General features: G+C 56.7%; 1 protein-coding gene across 3 annotated transcripts in view; it reads left to right on the top strand.

Moving 5' to 3' along the window:
• The window catches only part of SLC37A1 (solute carrier family 37 member 1), a 52,791-nt gene that overhangs the window by 12,786 nt on the left and 14,088 nt on the right, over positions 1-25,917 (top strand). Inside the window, exons 3-11 of one of the 3 annotated variants that reach the window (XM_032865278.1) lie at positions 2,261-2,393; positions 3,056-3,134; positions 6,645-6,780; positions 8,029-8,105; positions 9,031-9,197; positions 13,396-13,433; positions 15,601-15,678; positions 21,190-21,321; positions 23,733-23,823. In XM_032865278.1, the coding sequence (XP_032721169.1) occupies positions 2,261-2,393; positions 3,056-3,134; positions 6,645-6,780; positions 8,029-8,105; positions 9,031-9,197; positions 13,396-13,433; positions 15,601-15,678; positions 21,190-21,321; positions 23,733-23,823 (931 nt within the window). Of the gene's footprint in view, positions 1-2,260; positions 2,394-3,055; positions 3,135-6,644; positions 6,781-8,028; positions 8,106-9,030; positions 9,198-13,395; positions 13,434-15,600; positions 15,712-21,189; positions 21,322-23,732; positions 23,824-25,917 lie in introns of all 3 variants that reach the window. The other 2 variants (XM_032865277.1, XM_032865279.1) reach the window with 2 other exon arrangements.

Here is a 25,917-nt window from a genome sequence, read left to right as displayed (position 1 = left end):
AGGAGAGCGGCCCCCACAGGGATTGTGGAGGCAGGAAGGCAACGCCCTGGCCCCGGTGTCGCAGCTCAGAGCCCGCTTACCGCAGGACAAACCAAACCAGAATCGCTTTTCTGCTTGTTTCGGAAACAAGGGATCCTTCCCAGTCTTTGCTGTTTCTCACAACGGCTGCTTCCTGGGCCTCTGACCCGATGGGAGAGGATGTGAAAACCGTGTTCGGAGCAGGGGTCCACAGCCGCCTCCTCCCCTGCTCCCACGTCAGGCCCTGCACGTGGGGATCCCCCCTCTCAGCAGGCAGGTCCCCCGACAGCCTGCCTGCAGCTTTCTTCGTGGGCAGTGAACGGGGAGAACAGTGAGGCACAGGGTCTGGCCTGGGGAAAGGCTGACTTCTGCAGGAGAGGAAGAGGAGCTAAATATAGAATCAGGGGAACAGGGAAATGTGAGACTGCCTGGGGCATGTGGGAGGGAGGGGCTCGGCCTCCCCAGCCTCCCTCCCAGTTCCCTGCGACATCCAGCTGGGCGATCCCAGCGCACGGGCAGGGGCAGTGGGGCTCTAAGTAATGCAAGAAGGGCGAGAGGAAAGCTATTTAGCAAAGACTGAACCGAGTCTGTAAAGCAAGCCTTGCTGATTTTTAGGGCAGTGTTTGAATTCTAGCAGAATGCCCAGTGAGGATGCCAAAGCCACAGGACCACAGAGTGGCCAAGTCCCATGGGCCGTGCCAGCTCTCAGTGGCGTGCATCCATGCAAAACCAGGAGGCGTCCAGGCCAGCCTGACCACAGCCCTGGCAAGGGCAGCTGCCTGGAGGTGATCAGCCTCTTAGGCGACTCCCTCCCAAAGAAACGGTGTGGGCAAGGGAAGGTGGTGGGCAGGACTCCGGTTGCCCCCCACACCCCGTCCCCGAGCCTGGTGCACTGGGGTGGGGCTCCTTGCCCACTGCCCTGTGTCCTGACCTGGAGGAATTCTCCTGGGACCAGCTTTCCTGGTGCCCCCCTAGCCCCCTGCCTCTCCCAGGTGGCAGCTCAATAAGGAACGCCCTTTTAGGGCCCCTGCTCCTGCTAAGGGCCCTTCCCTGACCTCGAGGATGCCTCCTTTCTGCTCTCCCATCTGGTGGATTGCTTCCTCTGAGCCACTTGGAGTAAAGAAACCTAGAAAACGCTCAGCAGGTGGCAGGGAGCCCCGTGGGAGGGGAGACGCGGGACAACCCGCAGCCCAGCAGGCGCATGGAGGTTCCCCCAGAACAAGATGGGCCCCAGCCATCATGTGGCACTTTTCTGGAAGCGGGGTTCCTCTTCCTCAGCAGCCCCCGGTGTCCCCTGTGCCCTGCGCACGTCTCCTGTGACCTCCCCTCCAGCCCTTCCTGGCACCCCCATGCCCCACCGCAATGGCCACCTTTCCTCACGGGGCACCCCGTCCCGAGCGCAGTGCTGACACGTGGTGTTTGGCATCTCCAGTCCCGGGAAGTGTTCTGTGGGTGACGGGGGCAGCCCTGTCGGGGGGGGGGGGGGGGGGCAGGCACACAGGCAGGGTGGGAGTGGCCTGCTCTGGCCCCACACGAGCCCCTGAGCCTCCCGCTCCCCTTCCCCCTGCCCCTGGCCTGCCTGCTGGCTCCGGGGACAGCTCGGTGGGCTGGTGGCCTTGTGGCCTGGCTATTTGGTTCTCTGGGTGAGGTATCTGATTTGCACACAGCAACATCCTCGGACCTTCAGTATCTAGCCTGGCGGATGTTTATATGCTCCCCCGGGCAGTCATCCCTTGGGCTCAGGTCTGGCCCCCTTCTAGCTCCAGGTCCAGGCTCCATGTGCCCTGTCCTCTGTTAAGTCCTCTGCCGTTGGCACCGTGTCAGGCTTCCTTGGTTGTGAGATCTGTCCTCATTGTCGCATGGACCTGTGGCTTGTCTCGTGTTCTGCTGGGCAGGGTTGGGTTGTAGACATTGAGCAGGAGGAGTCCCTGCTTCCACTATGGGCAGGTGGTGCCGGGATGGCAGCAGGTGGCTTCTGCCACATGGCTGCTCAGGGCGCTCGTCTTGGGGGCCGCACGTAGGCCTGTGTGGGCTGTGTGCGCGCTCAGGGCTGGCCGCGGCCGAGGGCCCCACGAATCTCAGTCCCCGCGGGCACTCTGTGGGTCCTGCAGACAGATCACACCCATGGGGCCTCACTCCCCAGGCATGGGCTTGCCCTGCGCAGGCTTTCCGCTGCGAGCCCGCGGAACCTGCCCTGAGCACACTTTCTCCCTCTGGCCTCTGACCCCCACGGGTGGCCTAGGGCGAGCTGCACAGATACTGCACTACCCTGCACGAGGGGCAAGTCCAGTTCAACAGCTGGAACCAGAAAGCCAGTGGCGCGCCTCACCGCCAGCCGGCAGACAACGAGACGGACTGTAGCTGGGCCCCGTTTGGTGAGTTCTCTGTCCCCCCATGTGCACGTTGGGGTCGGGGCTTCCAGAAGCGCCCTGTCCTCCGGCTCCGCCATGGCTGGGCGGCTGGGTGCTGCTAGACGCCGGGCTGCCCCGTCTGAGCCGCAGGAACCACCTTCTGAGTGTGACTGCCTCTCCGGGGACCGCGGTCTCCCGTCAGTTGCCCCTCCCTGTGTGCAGAGCCGCTGCCATCTGACAGGTTCGCGGCCGGGGGGACCTGCTGCAGACCCCTTGTGTTTTGTCCATGTCGAAGCTGAGAGATCAACAGCGGGGAACAACAGGGAGACCCCCGGAGGTGGGGGGCGTGGAGCGGGGGCTGGCCTGGGGCGGCCAAGGAGCAGTCAGACCCACACGGGAGACAGAGTGAAGGCCCCACGTGCTCCTCGGGACGCGTGGGGATCTCCTGTCATATCCACATTTGTTTAGTGACTGTTTGAAAATGTGGCGACTCTCTTTCCCTTTGTCAAGAAGCCACCAGGTGTTCCCCCAGGTGTTCTGTGCTGCGAGCAGCCCCGTTCTCCTGAGTGCACTGCCCAACTGTACAGGGCACGTGTGTGTTCTGTGGTCTTGCCCCGGAACACAAGCCGGTGCTGGATGCAGAGCGAGCAGTACTCACCGTTTCCTATTGATTCTCACCCCTGTAGACCAGGACAACTACCAGCAGCTGCTCGGGGCCCTGGATTACTCGTTTCTGTGCGCCTACGCCATTGGCATGTACCTGAGGTAGGTCCGCTAGGGTTCCCCTAGATGGTTCTTGTCCCTCTGGGGCAAAACGCGTCCGCAGGTTGCCTCCCTTCCCGTGTCTTCTCAGAGACGAGGGCAGAGTGAAAGCCAGCCTGCCCTGCTGGTCGGGGCGCCGCTGCAAAGCTGCACACGTAGACGGCCCAGGTAGTGTGCTGATCGGGGCAGACTGTCCAGGGACGGCGCTCGGGGCCCTGGGGTTTCACACACATTGTGAATCCTGCCACAGTGTGGTCACCAGCGCCGGGGTGCTGGTGGCCCCCGGGGATATGCTGCGGAGCGCGTCCTCCCCTCTGGTCTCCAGGGCTGCCGTCTGCCCGCATGACCCCGGTTGCCAGTGCCAGGGCAGTTTCTTCCCCGCTGCCCAGCTCGGCCCCACAAGGTGCCTCACCGCCCTCCTTGTGCTTGGGGCACGGACCCCAGAGGCATGCTGCTGGGAATGAATCCGACTCCAGCGCTGGCTCACACGGCTTTGGGCCAGTCATTGCCCCTCTGTGGGCCTCAGTCTCCCCTTTGTGAAACGAAGAGAACGGTAGTTAACTGATAGGATCGTGGCGAGGACCCAACAAACGTTCAGAAGAGCCTGGCCCGCGGAGCGCTCCCAGCATCTTTCCGTGTGATCATTACCCCATTCCAGATTGACCCGGGAGGGTGGAAATGGTATGTTGGTACCAGGACAGGTGATTACCCGATTAAAAACCGGCATTGTATCAGTTCAGCCAGGTTTTAAAAAAAAATTGGGGCTCCTGGGGGACTCAGTGGAGCATCTGCCTTTGGCTCAGGTCACGATCCCAGGGTCCTGGGATGGGGTCCCTGCTCAGCGGGGAGTGTGCGTCTCCCTCTGCCTGCTGCTCCCCCTGCCTGTGCTCTCTCTCTCTCTCTGTCAAATAAATAAATAAAATCTTAAAAGAAAAAAATCCTAGGGACTAAGGCCCTTGGCTCAAGAGATTTTTATTGTTGTTCAGAGATCTTCAGAGGTTTAAGAATCTTGGTGATTCCTGTAAATGCTTAGCTTCTTTCCTGACCAATCCCCCCGGAGCGTGGCATCCTCTAGACCTGCCCCCGCCCCAGCTCAGGGCAGTTGGTGGGTGGCCGGTGCCCAGGCAGGCAGTTCCTGTTGGTGGCGTGGCTGTCCCCCGTTTTATTGTATTTACCTAGCGCTGCAGAACTTGTCTGAACAAACGAATGAATAAGGATGGATGCGAAAACCCTCTGTGTGTGACCCACAGCGGAAGACAGCCCAGCCGAGGAGAAGGCGGGGGAAGCGTTCGGCTTTGTGGGACATGAGTTGCAGCCGGGCGGCTGGCCTTGTTCCATCTTGAGATCAGATACTGATACCCGAAGACCACAGTCTTACCAGACACTGATAACCTATAGTATAAAAAGACCCAAAAGTTCGAATGTGTTTTTCTCGGTTACTAGAAAATAGTATTCACGTGTGCTTCTCAGCTAGGAGTGATTTTGTCCCCTAGGCAACATTTAGCAGATCTGGAAGCATGGTTGGTTGTCACAACAGGAGAAAGGGGCTTCCTGGCGGCGTCTAGCGGGCAGAGAGCAGGGCCGCTAAGCGTGCTACAGCACAGGACAGCCCCTCGCCGCAAAGAATGACCCCGCAGCACATCAAGAGTGTTGAGGAGAAGCCTTTAAATAAGGTGGTTTTATTGTTGCTTCTTCACTGGCAAAGGTAGTGTGTCATGCAAGTTGCTAAGGAGGGTTATTACGAAATTCCGTCTAGCGTAGACTCTGGAGTAGACTCGTGACTGTAACAAGGGCATCCACTGCTTTGCGTAGCCTTTAGTGACATCAGGGCACATGGCTGGTGAAATGGGTTGTTAGTTTGGCAGGTGAATCGTCTGCAGGGGCGCCTGTGTCAGCACAAGCCTTTCCTAGTGGGTGCGGCGTGGCCTTTAGTCCCCGTACGATTCGGATGTGAGACCGAGTGGCATCTGTTCCCTTAGGCCTTTTCTTTAAAAACGGAGTAGAGACTAAATTTGGGCCCATTATCGTACAGCAAGACTGAGAACATTTGTCAGCCCTGGCCGATGGCATTAGCTCTATCCTGTGATGTCAGACGGGACAGCCAGCCTCTCTCGGACACATTTTCTCTGCTCTGAAACCAGCAAGTTGAAAAACATCACTTGCTTAGCTCTAGAATGCTCTTGAGCTTGTGATATTTCTACACAACTTTGAATTTGGCCTGAATGTTATACCTAATTTAAATAGTTACAAATATATATCATAAATATTTATAAATTATTCCTAATTTTAAATTACTTCCTTTAGTCATTTGGTTGGTGCTAGGTAGATGGTCCCTCTCTGGGGACTTCAGGAGAAGTGTCCTGCTGTCTTGGTTCTTGAGAAGGACAGAATTGGAGATCGTTCCCTGAGTAGTGTTCCGGGGCCAGCAGGTATCCTTATATTTCTTGTTTACATGACTCCGGGATGGTTACGTGGAAGGAAGGGAGATCCATGCTTTTCAGTGACTGCAGGAGGCTCACAATCATTTGATGATTCTGGTGTTTGTCCCCTTCATAAGTGACAGTGGCAAACCGCTCTACAGTGGCAGTTCTCCCCAGGCAGCCTACTTCCCGAGGCCTGAGCTGCTCTGTCGAGAGCAGCCACCATGCACCAGGCCCCTCGCCCACTTCAATCTCATGGGAGCCATCCCAGACAGCTCCGGAACGGAATTGTCCCGCAAGGCCAGCTCGTTACCGAGTGACGTTGCTGGGACAGGAGCATAGCAGTCCTAGCCCCCTGTGTCAGCACTCGCATTAAAGAAAATCTGTCTTCAGGTCACAGTGGTGGCAGCTGGAGGGCAGCTAATGGTAGAGCCCATTCAGCACGGTGTGTGGACACAGGTGACTTAGCGACAGTTTCAGGGCGGAGAGACATCCCGAGGCAACAGGTGATCCCTTTTCATGACACACGTCTACGGTCTGAACATCACCATTTTAAAATACTGTGCACACACACTGGACGTTGTTTATATAAAAGCAGGACTAACTAGCGGGACAGGTTTGTACTGTTTTGTTTTTTGAAGATCTTATTTACCCATTCCAGGTGGGGGGCGGGGGAGGAGCAAGCAGACTCCCTGCTAAGCACAGAGACTGACGAGGGGCTCGATCTCAGGACCCCAAGATCATGACCTGAGCCAAAACCAAGAGACACTTCCGCAACGGAGCCCCCCAGGGGTTCCGGTGGTCTTAACTGGCAGCCGTCATGCGCAAGTCACAGTGTTTGAGGTTTACGACTTGACAGTCCGTGGCCCTTCCAGAAATAAAGTCCTAAAAGACGTTGCTGATGGCCAGTCTCTGGTTCGTGAGCTCTGCTGGACACAGTTGTGATGAAGTCTTCCTGGAAACTGTAGCGCGTTCGAGTTCTGAAAGCTCTGAGAACAGCATGGAAATTTCCAGAAAGGTCACAGCTCCTTCACATCATGGGTGTGTCCGTCTTCTCATTTCTCACATTCACTTCTTTGTTCTCCATCCTCAGCGGCATCATAGGGGAGCGCCTGCCCATTCGGTACTACCTCACGTTTGGGATGCTGGCTAGTGGTGCTTTCACCGCCCTCTTCGGGTTAGGCTATTTCTACAACATCCACAGTTTGGGATTCTACGTGGTAACTCAGGTAAGGGCTGGGTCCGTGGCTTCCCAGGGACCGGGTGTCCATGACGAATCGGACTGGGCGTTTGGGCCTCGGGTCCCCCCCACCCCTGCCACGGGAGAAAGCTGCGGGCTGGGGCAGCTCCGTGTCCTGTCTGCCAGCCTGGGAAGGACCGCATTCCCACCCACATCGGCACCCCAGCACGGGGACCGACGCAGGAAGCCTGGGAGCCCTTCCTCCCTCACATGGAAAGCTTTGAGATGTGTCCTGCGATGCATTTGACCTCTTGTGTCAGAGGGACTTGAGGTGTGGCTGGGGAAGGAGGAAGGGAGGGCTCCGGGCTTGCCGCCGACAGTCAGCAGGGAGGCAAGGAGAGAGCCCCATGGTGCTCTGAGGGGAGGAGAGGCCAGGGCAGGCTCTGCCCATCCCATGGGGCCATCCTTCCTGCAGCCCCTGCTCCAGCGCTCCCCTCGGCCCCATGGGGGAGTCCCGACTGCAATGGAAAATGGCTTGTGAAACTGCGGCTCAGCCCCTGAGGCTCTCCACACAGCCTGGGGATGCCATCCTGTCATCAAATCAGATTGTATGTAATTTGCTTTTTAAAGTGTTGCCGCAGGACTTGAAAAGTTTGGGTGTTTTAATTGCAACAGTGATTCACACTTTATAGTAAAATGGAGAATTAGAGGGAGGGAATGAACAGTTCCCCAGAGTCCCAGCATGTTCCTAGAGGGAAGGCAAGCCTGGCTGGCCCCAAGGCCAGACCCACAGTCATCCCGACTCCCTCCCGGAGGGCTGGCCTGCCCAGCGGCGGTGGTGGGGGGAGGCAGTCGGCTGGACCTGTTTCCCGTCTCGTTGTGAACTTGCCCTTGATGCTCCTGAGACTAGAGCAAACCTGCCTCCCTCCTGAGCCCCTTCTCGGAGCCTGAGCTCGGGGCACTCTCAAGGAGCGGAGAAATGCTTGTCGCAAGCGCAGGGTCCTGCCTGTGCTCCTTTCAGAGGGTCGGGATACAAGAAGTGAAACGTGTGGTCGGTGAGCTTCCCTGTACACGGTTACACTCACAGTTACACACACCTGCACGCGTACGTCGTTTCAAACCTGTCTTTGGCTCCTGAAGCTCCCATCAGAGAGTTCTGCTGCCTTCTTGTGGGAGTCTCCGCTGTGCTCCCAGACTTGCCAGGAACAGGGCGGAGTGAGCTTTTGTGAGCCGGGCCTGAGGACGGGGCGCGCACCCTCTTGGGCTGGCGGTGAGCCCTCTTTCCTCTCTGCCGCAGATCATCAACGGACTGGTGCAGACCACCGGCTGGCCCAGCGTCGTCACCTGCCTCGGCAACTGGTTTGGGAAAGGAAGGTGAGCAAAGGTGGCCCCGCTTCCAGCGGCATTTATTCTTTGAGAGTCTGGTGAAAACCAGATCACCTTCTTTCTAGTTATTCTTTATATTTACTGCAGAAAAAGCCACTTTTATTAGTCCACTCAATGAAGGAAGGCGACTGAACTCTCTGAGACTTGGGGTGCTGAATTCAGGTGGGCCTTCCTCCCAGGAGACACGCCCACCTTCATCCCCCCTCCCCCGCCCCATTCCGTGTCATGGTTGGGGCGAGTCTTCTGCGCAGCTGGTCCCCTGTGAGCCTGGGAGAAACTTGGAGCTTGGGGCCCTGCCCCACATCTTCTGAAGCAGAAGCTCCATCTTCCCAAGACTCAGAGGCACACGGCAGTGTGGCAGGGTCCTGAGTGGGTCACCCAGCGCCCAGCGGCAGAGCCGCACTCAGCCTCTGGTGACGGGACCGCAGTCTGGATGACATGGTGATATCCATGTGACACACAGCGTGGCCGGGCCCAAGGTTAGAAGTGCCTGAAGCCACTAAACACGGCAGGGAAAGCAGAGCGAGAGCCCGGCTCCGCGAGCTTTGTTAGGATCCCCCACGTGGCTCATCCGGCGGGCTCTGTGAATGGGGGATTTCTCACACAGCTGTAATTAGATTATGAAGGCACAGATTTCATTCTGGGCCCTTCCAAGAAGCTCAGGCAGAGGCTTCTTTCACTCTCTCTAAGCGTAGACTCACTAAGCCCTGAGAGAGGCGTGCGATGATTTGTCCCGAGGCCCGGCAAGAGCGCTGCTCTGTGTGCGTCTCCCATGTCCGTCTGCCTCGCGGCCGTGGCGTCTATCATCCTGCTCATTTCCGTGGGGGCCCTGACACGTCCTGGGCACCGTCTGTCCCGCACCCGCCAGCGCATAGCAACTTCTCAGCGTCGTTTGTGTTCCGTTGTGTTGCAGGCGGGGCTTGATCATGGGGGTCTGGAATTCGCACACCTCCGTGGGCAACATCTTGGGATCCTTGATTGCTGGCTACTGGGTGTCCACGTGCTGGGGCCTGTCCTTCATCGTCCCCGGGGCCATCGTGGCAGCCATGGGCATAGTGTGCTTTCTCTTTCTCATCGAGCGTAAGTACATGCGGCCTTGGCGATGACGTCCCAGCAGGGGGCTTTGGGGGGCCAGGTGTTAAGGGAAAGGCCCACAGTGGCCCTGGCTCTCCCCCGGCCGGGTGGACTTCCCTCTTCAGGAATAGATTTCTCCCGTGAGCACTTTCTCTCTGGCTCTTGCTGCATTTCCTGTTGTCTCCTGATCTCTGGAGCAAGCGATGTGGCAGCTCCTCTCCTGCCCGCCCCCAGCATCGGGCATGCGTGGTGCGCCTGGTGCCGGGAGTCCTGTATGTGAGATCTGCCACGTCACTCACCCCCGGGGCCACAGCGCCCAGCACCTGCTCAGCCGTCTTGTTGCCGCAAACGGGCATCTCCCCGGCTTGTTTGCCTTCTGATAGGGTAATATCATGAAATCACTGCGTGACTGCAGACCCTGTATCCGAATCAGGTGAAGAGTGTGCTGCCAGAAAATCAAATTCTTTGTTCCCTTCTAGGCTCAATGCCAAACTTCTGATTGAATTGGGTTTGAAATTAATTTTCAGATCGGGAATCTGGCAGGACAAGGACTCCTGGCCGTCAGTCCAGTGATAGGAAAGCCGCTTCAGCCGTTGCGGGGCAGGGCGTCCGGTCCCCCAAGCACTTCTTGGAGCTGGATTGGGCATTTGCTGCTTCGATTTGCCTTAAAGCAAAATAAAATCATAGGCACTAGATGGCTGTTAATCCCAGGTAGGGGTGCTCAGGGGCTCGGTGCTGCCACCCATGCGGGCGTCAGCTTCAGCTCTGCGTTCGGAGCTGCCAAATTCATCCGGGACGTTAAGGCGTGTTTTACTCAGCTTCTCGGTTCTCTTTTCTCATTGCTTGCCAGCGTCACCAACCTGTGGCATTTAATTGGAGTGTCACGGAGTTCCGGGAAAGGTCCCCTGTGTCACCTGTCCTCCAGGCTGGCCTGCTAGCACGCGGAGCTCTGTCACGGGGCGTTGCAGCCTGTTCCTTAGGCAGTAGTCACCTGGAGAACAACGCGAGTCCTCTTGGCTCCTGCACAGGGGCCCCGGGTGTGTCCTGCCCGAGGTCAAGAGTCCACGGTCCCTTTTCTTCTCTTCCTCAGTCAATGAAGGGTTGGTTCCAGGGGCAAGAGGAAATGCACTGAGGAATGGGGTGTGTGGCCAGAGACGGAACAGCCACTGGCCGGCCCGGATCTTAGTGCCCGAACCCGTTCAGCCGGGTTCTCCCAGGCGGTGCCTCGTCCCCTGCTCAGGGCAGGGATCCCAAGAACCAGGAAGCTGTGGTTTGTCTTTTGTTATAAAATGAGAGCCTTCTTCCCACCGGGCCACCCCTCCTGTGGCTTCCAAGGGGGCAGGACAGGGCGGAGAGGGTCCACACGGGGCTCTCCTGGCACCGCCTTCCCCCCACTTCTTGCTGGGGCCTCCCATTCCATCCAGGGATTGACCTACGGCCCCTGTCCTATTCCTGTGGTGACCCTGGATCGCTGCTTCTCCACCCTGGCCTGCTGGGGGACAGAAGTGCAATCCCTCAGCTTCCCCAGGCCCACCAAGCCTTGAGGCCAGGGGACCGTGCCTGCCAGACTGTCCCGGGAGGCTTGCTGTTACTGAGGGACAGGGGGGACAGGCGCACACCTTGCTGTTACTTGGCAGGGGACAGGCGCACACCTTACAGACCTGGGCTTGCGTCTCCTGCTCCTCGGGTCCTCTGTGACCTGCAGGGTAGGCGGGGTGCTGACCCTGATGGGAGACTCGGGGCTCCACGGGCAGGGTGAGTGCGGTGGGACTGAGGCCTGGACTCAGAACCTTCCTCCCACCGCCCTCCTGTCCTCTCAACACATTCTCATGGTCAGGGATGGATTCATGCTGAGGGTGTCTACCTTCAGCCCTTAGTAGTACGTTCACTGCAGGTGACACAAGAGGTCAGGTGAGCCCCTGTTCCTCCCTCCTTCCCGGACTCCCCACACCTGACCTCCTCCTCCCCAGCTTTCCATGGTCCAGAGCACATTTCTCACTGCACTGGGTCCCCCCAGAGCCCGGGGTCACCCGATTTATCTCTGTCACCTGGTGCCTGCTCTCCCCCCATATACCCCGGCTGGTCTCCCCAGGATTGGTCGTCCCCGTCCCACCACCCTTGGCTACCTGCTCTCCTCCCCTGCCTTCTGCTGGGGCTGCTCCCCAGTGCCCGGCTCACGTGGCTCATGGACGCCTGACCCTGGCACTTCTCTGCCTTCCCACCAGATGTCTTCTTGCTGTCTTCCTGTGTGCTCCCACCGGGTGCTGGCATCTACCTACCCTCTTGTACCAAAATCCGAGGCTTGCTTTGTTAGTTGTACTGGAGATGAGACACCTTTCAGACTCCCCAAGTAACTAGTGGGCACGTGCTCTGTGGCCTTCTTCCTCGTCATCAGGAGGACATTCTCGGGGGAGAGGCGGCCACCATGTAACAGGAGTTCTGCTGTGTCCCAGGCGCAGGGCCAGGCTTAGGGCGGATATTATTTGGCAGATTTCCAGGGAAAAGTCTTGAGGCTCAGGGGCTGTAGGTGACCTGCCCAAGGTCACACACTAAGCGGTGAAGTTGGGGTTAGCGGGTTCCTGCTCGCCCATTCAGACTTTCTCCCTAGGTCCCTGGGATGTGTTCTTACAAACTCAATTTAAAAAAAAAAATTTTTTTCATTTAGACGATAATTTTTTAAAAAACTTTGTGTCCTATAAACACTGCCTTTTCGTGTAGAGACAATACATGTTTGAAAGACATTTTCCTGCAATGAGCTATGTAGGTGCTTCTGAAGTCTGTGTCTCAAACCTGGGTTCCCTAGAACCCAAGGAGTTGAACATTATTCTCTGGAACCTCAGGAACTCTTTCCTGAAAAGGAAATAGCACACATCTGGGTCTCCTGGGCCATCGTCGTTCCACTGCGTGAGCCTCTCCTGCTGATTAAGTGGGCAACTGGCCATTTCTCATAGGACACGCGCTGGCCCACCTGTAGCCCCTCTTCCCTCCCTCGCAGTGCATATGCCACAGCCCCCCTTCCTCCTCGCCTTCCCTCCTGCCCTCCTTTCTCTGCAGGCCCAAGCGTCCATGGGAGAACAGGTGGACGTACCCTGGGTGTTCCAGGCCCTTCTCTTTCCTGCCCCTGATGAGGCCCCCTGACAGGAGCCACGAGGAGGTCGCCAGCGCTTGTGCCTCCATCTCTGTGGCGCGCGCACCAGACTGCACCTCCCAGCCGGGGGACCTCATCACGGCAGTACAGCCCCTGACCCCCAAGTAGGCCTCTCCGCTTGGACGTCACACGGTCTGGGGAAGTGCCCTTCCCCCACCACGCACCCACTGGCTCCCTGCAGCCGTGGTCGGGAGGGGTTTCTCTGCACGGGGACTTGCTCTGGAGGCAGCCGGCCTCACGATAGGGGGCATTTCTATAGCCGTCTGACTTCCCCTCGTGCTGGGACCCCGGGCACCCATGCTCGAGTGTCTGAGCACAGAGACCCCGGTGTGTAGGGTCAGAACACCCGGCTCCTCCTCCCCGCTCGGGCCCCAGCCAGGCCCCAGCCAGGCTGGTGGCGTTCCAGAGAAGCTGTTTTACCAAAAGTGACAAAAAGACCCGGATTCTGGGCTGGGGGAGGGGCAGGGCTGTTGGAGGCCGCCACCTGGTTTCTGAAGAAGGGCGTCTGCTTCCCCGGGTTCCTCGTGGCCGTAGGTCTGGCTGTCGGTTCTGTGACTTCCCACGTGTCCTTTCTTTGCATTTAGGTAAAAAGTGTTCGGTTCTGTATCAAGATAGCTGTTTTGTTTTGTTCCCACTAATTTGTATTTGTAATTAATCCCATAACGTGGAACAGCCCATCACGCATGGTACAGGTCACCCACCACGCACGTCTTCACGGTTCCTCCCGATCTTTGTCCTTCGGGCTCTTTTCCGCGGCTTGTCACTGTGGTACGCACACGCTCTGCTTGTTTCCACTTGTCCCATGTGAAATCTTTCCCGTAGTCCAAAGCCATTTTCACACGCGCGACGGTTTGCCTTTGCCAAAGCTCCCCCACCTCACCCTGCGTGTGTCACGGGGACAGAAGGACAGGGTGCCAGCGGGGTGCGGGCCTTGTCCTTTTCTTCAACTGCTCCTCATTCGGTCAAGTCTCAGGTGGTGTCTTGCTCTGGGGTGATTTCTTGGGTGGTGGGAACGCCCAGCCCCGGGCTCACTGCTGTTCCCGTTTGGTCTTGCAGATCCGAAGGACATCGCCTGCTTCTCGTCCCTGGCGGCGGTAAGGACCCTCTCCACTACTTGTTTTTTTATTTTAGGATTTTCTTTATTAGAGAGCGAGAAAGAGAGCACAGCAGGGGGAGAAGCAGACTCCCCGCTGAGCAGGGAGACCCATGCAGGGCTCCATCCCAGGACCCTGGGATCATAACCTGAGCCGAAGGCAGAGTTACGGCTGAGCCCCCAGGAGATATGCTTTTCCCCTCCCTCATGCAGCGCTCTTTCTTGGGCTTCCAGACCCCATGCCCCACCACCCTAGCTGGCCCCGCGCAGAGGGCTTTGCTGGCCCCTCGCCTCTGCCAGACCTCCAGAGGTGCAAGCCCCCATCTGTGCCCTCCCCACCAGAGATCTGCACAGGCCCTGGTGGTCAGCGCCTCCCCCCAGCAGGGCCATCCCCTGAGGTCCACGGTCACACAGGCCCCTGCCCCCTGCCATCCCTGCAAGGGCCTCTGGTGGGCTCAGATGGGCCACAGCTAGGGTCATCTCCCCACTTCACCCCATGAACTTGCTGGGCTCCACATTCCCTGTGTCGGTCGGGGAAGTCCTGTCCTCGCTGTGGGCAGGCCAGATCCTCAGGAGTCCTAAACACGCGGGATGTCACCTCCACCGCTCTGGCCCGTGGCACCAGCGTCTCTCCTCAGGCTCCTAAAGTAATTCCCCTTTGCTCCTGCAAAAGCCATGCTTCACACCTCATCTGGAAGATTTTTTTTTTTTAAGATTTTATTTATTTATTTGACAGACAGAGATCACAAGCCGGCAGAGAGGCAGGCAGAGAGAGAGGAGCAGGTAGGCTCCCTGCTGAGCAGAGAGCCCGATGCGGGGCTCAATCCCAGGACTCTGAGACCATGAGACCATGAGACCATGACCTGAGCCGAAGGCAGAGGCTTTAACCCACTGAGCCACCCAGGCGCCCCAACCTCGGAAGATTTTTTTGAAGCAGGAGTCAGAGCGGGTCGCTGACTTGATTAATAGCCTCCCGTGGCTCCCCGTTTCCTCATCACCAGTCCCTCCCAGTGGCAGCCCCAGGGCAGGGTCTCTTCTTGGTCTCTGCCATGTGCCAAGGCTGGGGGAGCGGATGGCCAGAGAGTCCTGCTTCTGTCCATTTGTCAATATGTTGAGCTTTTGAGCACAGTTAATTTGAAAAGAAGGGTTCTGGTACCTTCCTAAGCAAATATAAAAACTCAGTTTTGAAAGTCACTGCCTTCAAACAACAGGCGATATTTTATAACATTTTAAAAGCCATTTTCCTTCCATGAGCATGGATTTCAGAGTTTACAGGGATCCGGGTTTCGTTGTGCTGAGAATTAACCCTTACAGCTGGCCCAGCAGCTCCAGTCCATGGTGCCCAGCCGAGGGAGGGGCCACATGCGTCTCCTGCACGCACTGACCCTGCCTTCTGTACCGTCTACTGACCTAGGGGGACCTTGGTTCCTCTCTCACCAGAGGAGAATGTCGCCCAGTATTGTTTCTACAGGCTTTTCCTTTCAGGGTCGTTTAAAAACATCAAAGCCGGGGCTCCTGGGTGGCTCAGCGGGTTAAAGCCTCTGCCTTCAGCTCAGGTCATGATCCCAGGGTCCTGGGATTGAGCCCCGCATTGGGCTCTCTGCTCAGCGGGGAGCCTGCTTCCCTCCTCTCTCTCTGCCTCTCTGCCTACTGTGATCTCCGTCTGTCAAATAAATAAATAAAATCTTAAAAAAAAAAAAAATCAAAGCCATGAGGGAAAGTGAAGTTGACACAATCAGCACCGTGACGTGTCCTCATACCCCAGTCCTCGATTATTGTTCCCGAGAGGATCCTCTTCTCACTTTCTTTTATCTGAGGGTCTAGAGCCCCCAGTTAGGCCTTTGTTTTATTTTATTTGTTTATTTGAGGGAGATTGGGAACAGGAGCACGAGGCTAGAGGGAGAGGGCGAGAGAGAGTCCCCCAGACGCCCAGCACGGAGCCCAACCCCGGACTGGATCCCGTGCCCCCCAGCTCGTGACCTGAGAGTTGGTCCCTCGACCGACTGAGCCCCCAGGCCCTTCAGCCCTGTGGTTTATTTTAACCCTGCGTCTTACTGGCCCTGCGCGACTGTTTTGAGAGGCTCGTGCGGAGCTTCCTACCCTGCAGTCAGATGCGGCGTCTGGCTGTTGCGTCCGTAACTGCTAAGTGTGCTTTTCTGTCCCCGCAGCCGAAGGGCTGTGAGAACGGCACGCACAGGTTCCGGCTGCAGAAGCAGATCTTCACTGACGACAAGAACAAGCTCCTGGTGAGTCGGACCAGCCTCCGCTGCTTTGCAGAGGTCAGAGCCCAGCCTCGGTGACAAACTTAGGTCTCGTATTTCTCCTGTAAGACCCGCATTTGCCTGTGCGGTTTCTTTGGGTAGCTGGCTGGACTTCAAGTCTGTCATCAGCCTGAAAGCAGCACACTCGTCCCACGACTGTGGGCCGCATTCAGTGTCCCAGGCACGCCCTAGGTCAGGCTGCCCCTGGAGCGTCAGCCACGGGGTCCCCCCGTCCTGTGGACTCCCAGTCTGGGGGGCAGGTGTGGGGTACAGACGGGAAGCCAGCAGGTTCCCGCAGCAGCTGAATGCCAGGCACGGAGCCCGGGGGGTGGGGCGCAAGCAGGCGCTGGTTCCAGCCCAGTCTTGGGAGCCATCCCTAAGCAGGGGGCATGGATAGGGCTTTGAAGGAGGGTGGGTCAGCACCGACCTGGGCCAGAGGGGTTCAGGAGATGGACAGGGAGGGCTGGGAATGGGACGTGGGCCCAAGAGGTAATGAAGAGAGTCATGTCCCAGGCCTCCACCCTGACACTCCCATGTTCCAGAAGGGGAAACTGAGGCAGAGTGCTCCGGGACCTGCCCAGTCCTGCTCAGAAAGGAGGCCTGGAGGCAGCGCGATGGGCCCCTTGGCTTTCAGCATCCTTCCGACCAGTCCTTCCTGGGGCTCTGCCGCACAGCTCTGAGCACGGGGACACCTCAGACTCGGTTTTACACACTGAAATAACAAGCTCTTTTCTTTTTAAATCAAACACCTTAAAGGATAAATGTACCAAATGGGCTTCTTAATTTTTTTTTCTTTACTGCCTACAAAAACTTATTTGTGGTTGTTGAAATAACAGGAAAGAGAAAAATGATGTCTTGTACCTCTTGGTTCTTGGAATTTAGGGAAATTCAACTGCAGTGCTCTAATCTCTCTACTCAATGCTCAGTGTGCATTTGAAAAAATTGGGTGTCTTAGTTTGGGCTGTTGTAACAAGAATACCATAGACCGTGCGACGTAAACAACACACATGTCCTTCTGGAGGCAGGAAGTCCCAGATCTAGGCACGGGCGGGTGTGGGGTCTGGCGAGGCCCACTTCCCGGCCGGCCGCCTTCTCCTAGGACGCTGGAGAGAGCAAGGGGGACACAAACTCTGGGGGCCTCTTCTTACAAGGCATGAACCCTGTCCTGAGGGCTCCGCCCACCACAGTGGGGCTCGGGGCTCCACTCAGGAGCCTCAGAGGGACACATGTACCAGGTCCACGACATCCGGTGTTAATCGATGTCTTGACGGCTGTAAGTCCTGCTCGTTACTGAACACTAACCTTCTCCTTGAGGCGAGCCCGTGTTGCGGCGCTATAATGACCAGTAAAACCGGATGCGTCTTCTGGTATCAATTCCCTCTTCCCTTTCCGGCTCCTGCTGCCAAAGTCTGTTGACTAATTTGTCACCGAGGGGCCTGGGCAGGCCTTGTTTCTTCCGGTCTGGCCATACCACAGGCCGACCCTGTCGTGCCCACGACCACGCAGGTTTTGGTCCCTTGCCTCTTACACGGCAGGAAGGGCTAAGGTGCTGGAGGGGGTTGGACCCCATGGGGGTCACCAGCCAGGATGCCCCCCAAGCTCGGCTGGACACCCTGGTGTCCCCTTTCCCAGAATGACCGGCTCAGATCCCCTGGGCTCAGAGTTATGCGTCACCCACCCCCTCATCACCGCCGCTCTGTGCCCGGTGGGATGCTGACTGCCTTCCTGACAGCTTGTGTGAGGAAAGGGGCCGGTGCGGAAGCAAGGACAAGCAAAGAGGAATGGGCTCCGGCGTCACGGAGCCAGGAGGACCGTCTTCCCTCCTTCGGGTCTTTATGATTACCTTGTGGTGGTCAAAATTTTCACCTTGTAGTCACGTGTCATTGCCCAGCCTTGGCTTCTCTGAGGATCCTTCTGATCGGCTGTGGCTCAGTGGACACTTCCGAGCATCAAGTGGGTGTCTCAGTGCTAAAGGTGCCTTCCACGTGGCACGGCAGTGGAGCCACGAATCTGGGGGGTGCCCTCCCGGCACAGTGTGGCTGCGGGCCCCTCCAGGCATGGCGTGGGCTTCTCACTTGAACATCAGCATGTTATTACACGCTTCCCCAATCCCCGCCGTGTGCATGTCTCTGTGTGTGTGTGTTTTAATCTTGGGGAGCCCCGTTGGTCTCTGATTCCGAAACCTGGGAGTGGGGCTCCCTGGCCGAAGCGGCCCTGCCCACTGCCGAGGGCGCCACAGGTGCCGTGAGACCCTGCAGGGCCCTTGGTGCACAGCTTCCCATGTCCTGGTCGGCCCAGGGGGCCTCTGGCTCTGTAAGGAGGCAACTCTGCACCCCTGGTTTAGTTTGGAAAACCCACCGTGACTTCCCAGGTCCCCTCTGCACCCTCCAGACACTGCAGAGGACTGGAATTTGGTAGCTGGGGCCCTTAACAGCAAAGGCCGAGCTTGCTTAGATAAAGACCAGAAGTGCTGGATCTGGGGCTTTCCACCAGCCCGACGAGTGGCCCAGAAGTGCTTTCCAGAACCGGGAAGGGGCAGGCGGGTCTCAGCGTGCAGTGCCTGCTCTGGGCTAGAGGCGCTCTTCAGTTAGCTGGGCAGGAGCTCTTCACTGTCTGTCCTGTGCTGTCCGGTTGCATGCCGTCCCCTGGAGAGCCTGCTCAGTGTTCACGAGCACCTGTCCTAGCCTGAAACCACAGAAACCCCAGAGCAGAGCGCTGGCAGTAGCATCTCTGCCATCGGCCCTGACAGCGTCTTTCAGATACGTCTCGGAGGCAAGGGAAATAAAACCAGAAACCATGTCGGGGTCTCTCACAATCAGCTTCCGCACAGTGAAGGAAAGAAAACGAACAGGAGAAGAGACTCGCAAATGACAAATCTGATAAAGGGTGAGTCTGCAAAACCCGTGAAGAACTTGGCTCAACACCACAAAACATACAGTCCTGGCGAGAACAGGCAGAAGACGTGAACGACATTTCTCCAAAGAAGACACCCAGACGGCCAACAGACACACTCGTCATCGGGGAAATGCAAATCCAGACCCCCTGAGATCCCACCTCACGCCCGCCAGGATGACGATCAACAACACGAGAAACGACAGGTGCTGGCGAGGATGCGGAGGAAGGGGAGCCCCACGCGCTACTGCTGGAAATGCAAGCTGGCATGGCCGCTCTGGAACACAGGGTGGAGGGTCCTCACAGTTACAAATTGAACGACCCTGGGACCCAGCAAGCGCACTTCTAGGTATTTACCCAAAAAATACGAAAACACTAATTCAAAGGATACAGGCCTCCCGTGTTTACAGCAGCATTATCTACAGTAGCCAAGATACGGAAGCAGCCAAGTGTCCACTGACTGATGGATGGGGAAGGGAGAAGTAAGGGGAGTGTGTGTGTGTGTGCGTGCGTGTGCACGCACGTGTGTAGGAATATTACTCAGCCATAAAAAGAATGAAATTTCCCTGTTTGCCCCAACATGGATGGAGCTAGAGGGTATTATGCTGAGCAAAACAGAGAAAGACAAATACCATATGATCTCACTCATGTGGAATTAGAGAAGCAAAGGGGAGGAAAAGACAAACCAAGAAAGAGATTCTTAACTCTGGAGAACACACAGATGGGCCCCAGAGGGGAGGTCGACCGGGCAATGGGGGAAGGGGGTAGGGATGAAGGAGGGCCCCTGTGGTGGTGAGCACCGGGGTCACATGGCAGTGATGAACCACTGTGTTGTATACCTGAAACTGTAGGCAACTGTACGGGAATTAAAAAGCACCTCATTGAAATAGTATAGTGACTGTATTGATAGCTACACATGGGTACCAGTTCGACTGGAAGTAATGAATCTGAAAGTGGTTTTTCCTGTAATTGGTCTGGAAGTCTTTATTTTTTCCTATAGTTCATACATTTCCTAATTTAGACTCTTCATTTGCAAGTTTGCTAGAATAACATCTTTTATTCAGTGAAGCAATTTAGTAAGATTTGTAGAATTTCATGGGTGTGGGGACAGTACTCATGAAACCGGTGAAACCACACATTGTTGACTGGTTTCTGTTGGATCATAATTCATACCTTAAAATTCTTCAAAACAAAACGAAACCTGTGCTGCGATTTCAGCCTTGACCGCACACCACACTGACCTGGAGCCTGTCCCCCGAGATGGCTGTGACCAGCCCGGGGTGTGGCCGGAGCACCAGGCTCCCTCACAGCCCCCGAGGTGGCCGTGTTTCACTGTGATTCACAACCATCAGCTTGGTCTTCTGAGCAGAACCGCTAACAGCGGCATTCTAGAGAGAGAAGTTTCTTTACTGCAGACTTCGATCCTGGTTCTCTGTTTCCGTGTGCTGTTACGGAGTTGTCGTTAGGAGGATGGGCTGACCCACTGGGGGTTGTCATCCTCTCTCAGAAACATCCGCTCATATGCTTAAATGTGAGTGTGTCCCCATCACTGGGCCGCGTCGTGGTCGGACGCCCGCTTCTCGGTGTTGGGGGCCTTGGGTCACCTTCTTTCCAGTGTGCCAATTTCTGCTCTTCCGTGGAAGGGAAGTGTAAATATCGCGAGAGGACCATGACAACGCATTATCTCTTTCTTCTTTCCTGATTTAAGTACAACTTGAAACTTACCTAGGTTGTAGTGAGATAAATACAGTAAAACTGTTTGACTTTGTGGAAAGCGTGAGATGCACAGAAACATTTCTTTGTAAGTCTTGGACCTTTGTGGTTCACTCACAAAGAACATCTTTAGATCATCCTAGCTCGACTTGACCCCCAGCCCCAAACTGGGGAGCGCTGTGCTTTGCTTTAATGAAGGCAAACTTTGCCCTCCAGGACTGTCCAGGATTGGAACTCACAGAATATTGGAAGTGCTTTATGAATTTTAAAATAATGTTATTTCTGGTCACAGGTGTCCGTTGTGAACTCCTTAGTAAATACAGGGCCATGTAAAGAATTTATTGACCTTTCCCATAATTCTATCATTCCATGATAACCATTGTCAATTTGGAATTCAGCTGCTTTTTTCCCCTATAATTAGATAGATCCCTCTAGTTACCTAGACACGTAATAGGCATATACTGAATGTTTTTTAAGATCATAATGAAAAATGAAGTTTTGACTTTTATTATTTAATGGGACATAAACGTTAAAATCTCACCAGCTTTTTCCTTCCTTCCTTCCGTCCTTCCCAACCGTAAAGAGATATGTCCTTTACATGGACGCCGTTGACCAATGTTCAGTTTATGGTGTTTTCCCAACTTTCAAATGGTTTTTCACAAATAGAGTCCTGCATTGCTGGGTGGAAGGATTTTGCGTGCTTTTAGTTGTTTCCCGGAGATACGCGGGCGCTCGGGACCGTAAGGTGAAGACGTGGTGAGCAGCTCAGCCCCGCGTGGCCCCACGACCTAGCGAAACAGCGTCCTGCTCAGGACTGGCCTTGCTCAGCCAGGTGGTGCCCTGCTGACAGCTTTTCTTCTCTCTTTCCTTCCCGATGGGATTCGCCTCCAGGACCCCGAGCTGCAGTGCTTGCTGCCGTCCGACGGGAAGCACCCCGTCCATCAGAGCCATGTTGTGGTCCTCCCAGCCGACAGCGGGGGCAGCATGGCTGCCATCAGCTTCACCGGGGCCTTGAGGATCCCGGTGAGTACCAGCGCCCTGGAGGCGTTTCAGAAAGGGGCATTTGTGCCTACGGTTGACGATCAAGCTTAACAGCAGAAATCCATGGTCACATAATCCGTGAACTCTTGGGCATCGACCCGAGGTTGCCAGCAGGCCGCAGTGTTTGCCTCACACTAAGCTTTCAGTTTTTCAAAATCAGTTGCCTCCGTGTAGAAGTTCACCCGTTTCACAGACAAACAGGGCTTCCCCTCTCCACTTGGGAAGCCAGAAGGTCTGGCTCTAGCAAGCCCCTCATCCCGTGGCCCAGCCCCTCACCAGTGCTCCCCTCCCTGGTCCATGAAGACCCTTAGTGTGGAGCCCTTGGGAGGCATGTCCCCGAGTCCTGCTGTGGGGTGTGGGTGAGCCCACTCGATTTTCTTTACCCTTTAAAGTGCTTTTAGGAGACCAGAGCTGGTGCATTGCCGCCGCACATGCTAAGGGAATAAATAAGGGGCGGGGGGTGTACAGAGCCATGGGAAGAGACAGAAGCCCTCGGCCACACACGCTGATGGTCCTGGGACTCTGCTCTCATCCATCATTTAAAGATCAGGTGCTGGTCTGGGTGAGGCGGCGGGCTGGCTCCAGGCTGGTGGGCACGCTGGTGTGTGGTCAGTGTGTGAAGGAGGTCCAGGGAGAGGCTTTTCTGCCCAGGGCATGGAGCTGTGGTGAGATTTCTTGTTGCTTTGGGTTTTTCTTGTCTGAAATCCATGGGCTCCTTCAGCAGAGCATCTGGGGGACCCACAAAGGACACGTGGGAAATGTGTTCTAACATGGCGAGGCACTGCAGGCGATGAAGGCAGAGCCCAGGGCAGAAGCATGCAGAGGGGGAGATGCCCATGTCAGACACTGCCCATGTCAGGGAGGATATCCAGACCCGTGCGGTGGCCAGGCCTGTGGACCGCACCTAGAACCATCTGGACTCCCGCCTGAGGGTGTGACAGGCAGAGGAGTTCCTGCAGGTCTCCCACACAGACGAGACAGCCTCGCCAGCGCGGCCCTCGGCGAGGAAAGGCTGAGGGAGCACAAGCCCAGAGGCCCCTCAGCGACCGGGTGAGGCAGGAAGCATAAACGATGCACCCGGGACCTGAGAATCCGGTCATCGAAGTGAAAGAACTTCGGAGAACGTGTGCTTGAGAGCAGAAAGTCCTGGCTGCACCAGACGACGCTGGGGGCTGGCCAGCGGGGAGCGTGGAAGGCCCGGCCAGGGCTCCCGCAGCCACTGAGAATGTGGGTCGGCTGCTTTTAAATAGAAAGTCGCCTTTCCCGTGTGATGGTTAGTAACAGCTAGTAACTTGCCGACCGGGGCCTTCCTGTGCGGCTGCTCGGCCAGGGTCAGGACACGCCCAGTTACAGAGCGAAGGAGGCACCGTGGCCCGGTCCGGCCACGGACGTGCTGGGTGTCCCAGGCAAGTGTGTCACCCACGCTGAGCCTCCGTCTCCTCGTCTGCAATGGGGCTCAGGGCCTGGCGTTATACTTAATGTTCCGAGGATTAAACGAAGTCACTCAGGGCAGTAGTGAGGCCACGCAGGGCGTGTGGTCTGCGCCATCAGCCCCGCACGCATCCTCAGACGGGGCTTGCCACTGTGAAGCTCAAACTCAGATAATTTCACAATCACAGAGATTGAGGTCTGTGTTCTCTGCCTGGTTTGGTTCCTGTGCGCACACAACGTGACACCTTAGCGTTACCCCGTGTCTCACCCAGACCTCCCAGAGACGTCTGGAACGCGTGTGTCGCGATGCCACGCCTTCCCAAGAGTAGAGCTCAAGCAGAACACAGACAGGACTCTCACAGCAGCCGTCAGACTGTGGGCCCTGGGGTCCTCATCCAGACCCACATTTCTCTTCCCAGGGTCTTCCCCGAGCCCCCGCTTCGCAGGGTGCAGGTGCCAGCAGGCATGCGTGCTGTGACCGGTGGGAAGCCCTGTCCTGTGTGTGTGTCGGCCGCTGCGTCGTTTGCAGGGTTTCCAGCAAAAGGAGGGAGAGCACCGCGGCACCGTGTCGAGGTGGCCCTTCCAGGCACGCTCTTGGAGGACTCCTTCAACAGCTGAGTTTCCAGAGCAATGTGGTGTAGGAATCAGGTCAACACGTGCTTTCATGGACTCTGATCTGACATCAAGAAATTGGGTCTCAATCTGCAAAGACAGGCAGGGGTGGCCAGAGTGGCCATGGGCGGGTCCTCCACCCCACACCCCCGGCCACCACCACCCCAGTCCTCAGGCGGGACCCAGCCCCGAGGATGCCGGCTCCCCTCTCCCGGCAGCGTCGGCAGGTGCCCCACCAGACGGAGATGGCGGCTGTTTTCACAGGAGTGAAGTAACTAGAATTGTGTTGCATGTTTCCACAAACCTGCTGTGTACTCGCTCGGGGTGAAGACCGGCTCTCTCCGTTTCAGGGTGTGATCGAGTTCTCTCTGTGCTTGCTGTTCGCGAAGTTGGTCAGCTATACGTTCCTCTTCTGGCTTCCTCTGTACATCACAAACGTGGGTGAGTATCCGTTGCTGGAAACACCGATGCTACGTTCCTGCCGGGGCTGTGATCCAGACGCCCTTTTAGGTCCGATTTCTAGAGTCTCGTGAGACGTACTTTTGATCAACAGTGTGGTTAGTAGAAAAGTAGAGGCCAGAAGAGAATTTGGATACGGAAGCCATAATAACCATGATGGGGCTTAAGGGGCCCCTCTTCCATCCCAGCTGTGGCTGCTGGCGCCGTGGGGCCCTTCTATCTGGGGCAGCCCACATTTCAATCTAGGCTACACCGAACGTCAGGTCACACCCTCCCACGTGCAGGGGAGGCCCCTGGGAGTGGAGATAATAAATGCTGAGTCACCTGACCTGGAAAGTGCTCCTTGGAGAGGAGCTCTAGTTCTGGGGACAGCTGGCAGCCTGTCTCACGTTTCCTCAGTCCGGCCGCAGCTGAAGCTGCAGATAGGACAGAAGGCACCAGCCTGTGGGCTCCACGCGCCCCTCTGCTGTGTGCGACCACGGAGGGAAGTCAGGGGCCATCGGCAGTTCCTAAAAGATGCTTCAGTCCAGGGGCTGCAGTCACGGCTGAATCGGGGCGGGGCCAGGCAGGGAGGGCCCTGGAGCCTCCAGGCTGGGAACTGGGGGTTGCAGGGAGAAAGGAAAGAAAGCAGGGCCCCCTGGAAATGTGGGTTCTGGGAAGGTGACAGTGAGGGGAGATCTGGAACGTGGGGCTTCGCAGAGCACAAAACCACTGACGGGGAGGAAGCCCTTCCTCTGCCCTATGGTCCTTCTGGCCGGACTTAGAATCAAATGCCACGCGTCAGGTGCCCGGAGAAAGTCACAGTTGAGAGCGCGTGTATCAGACGTCCTCACCAACGGGGGCAGTTCAGAGACAGTGAGGCCCCACGAAGCTTACGTGGGCACAGGAGTGGCGTTGGGTCTGGGGGCCCAGGGGGACGGAAGCGCATTGGCAGGCAGGTGAGAGGAGAGGTTTGGAAAACTCCCTTACACAGATCAGTTCTGAAGTAAAGGGGCGTCTTTGGTAATAGCTCCCTTCCTGGGGCAGGCTCTCCTTCCCCCCGTAAATCTCAGTGGCTGTGGGGAGGCAGAGAGCTTTTCCTGAATCTGCTGCGTTTTAATTACTTTAACTCAAAGTAAATCTTTTTAGATATTTATTGATTTAGAGAGAATGCAGGATGGGGGAGGGAGGGAGAGAACCTCAAGCAGAGCCCGCACTGAGCTCAGAGCCTGACACAGGGCTCGATCTCACAACTCCTGAGATCACGACCTGAGCTGAAAGCAAGAGTTGTACGCTTAACCGGCTGAGCCACCAGGCGCCCCTTTAACTCAAAATGACCTTCATGCCAAAGAGGCCCGTGTTGGGGGATCCTGCCCTGGGCCCCAACACCATGGATTCCCAACGGTTGTAAGGACCAGCAGGGGTGGCCGTGGGCCCGAGGCAGGAGGGCCGGGTTTCCCAGGGACAGCAGTTGAGGCAGTAAAGGGACTGCCCACAGGAGCGGGGACGGTGAGGAGCTGCACCCTGTCAGGTGACTCCAGGAGGGCGGGCAAGCCCCGTGCAGTGTAGACAGGCGTCCTACTTCTTTCTTCCCTTGTTCGCTGTGACCGCGGAAGGGGTGACATTTTCAGGACTCTAGTCAGACGTTGCCAGCTTTTCCAGACCCAGTGATTAAAAAAGCCAAGTCTCTTATATGTGGCACTGAGGACACCAGGAAAGGCTGGGCTCGATCCCAAATGCTTTCCCCACCCGCTTCTGCTACTCGGGCCAACCTGAGCGCTCTGGGGAGCCCCGCGTGGCTTCCTCCGCTGCTGTACATGGAGCTCCAGTCCCTCCAGACCTAAAGCCTTCAGGTCAGCCGGCCAGTGCCCGTGGCACTCCTCTCTGTGCCACATGGTTCTTACCGCCTTCTCTGCTGCGTCCCACACTATGGCCTCCCCTGGGGGACTCCACACCAGAGGGATGGTAATCTGGCTGAGCTGGGCGAATCCTCATTTCTTGGTAAAGAGCCGCGTTCATCTTTCCTGCGAGTCTACCGACGTTGCGGGCTGCGGGGTCAACTCCCAGCTGCTCTCGGTGTGAGTCACCCTGGGGAAA

Source organism: Lontra canadensis, unplaced genomic scaffold (genome assembly GCF_010015895.1).
Source record: "Lontra canadensis isolate GAN:19392208 unplaced genomic scaffold, GSC_riverotter_1.0 scaffold29, whole genome shotgun sequence".
Lineage (NCBI taxonomy): Eukaryota > Metazoa > Chordata > Mammalia > Carnivora > Mustelidae > Lontra > Lontra canadensis.
Note: the sequence above shows the minus strand (reverse complement) of the source record. Positions and strands in the feature narration are given on the sequence as shown.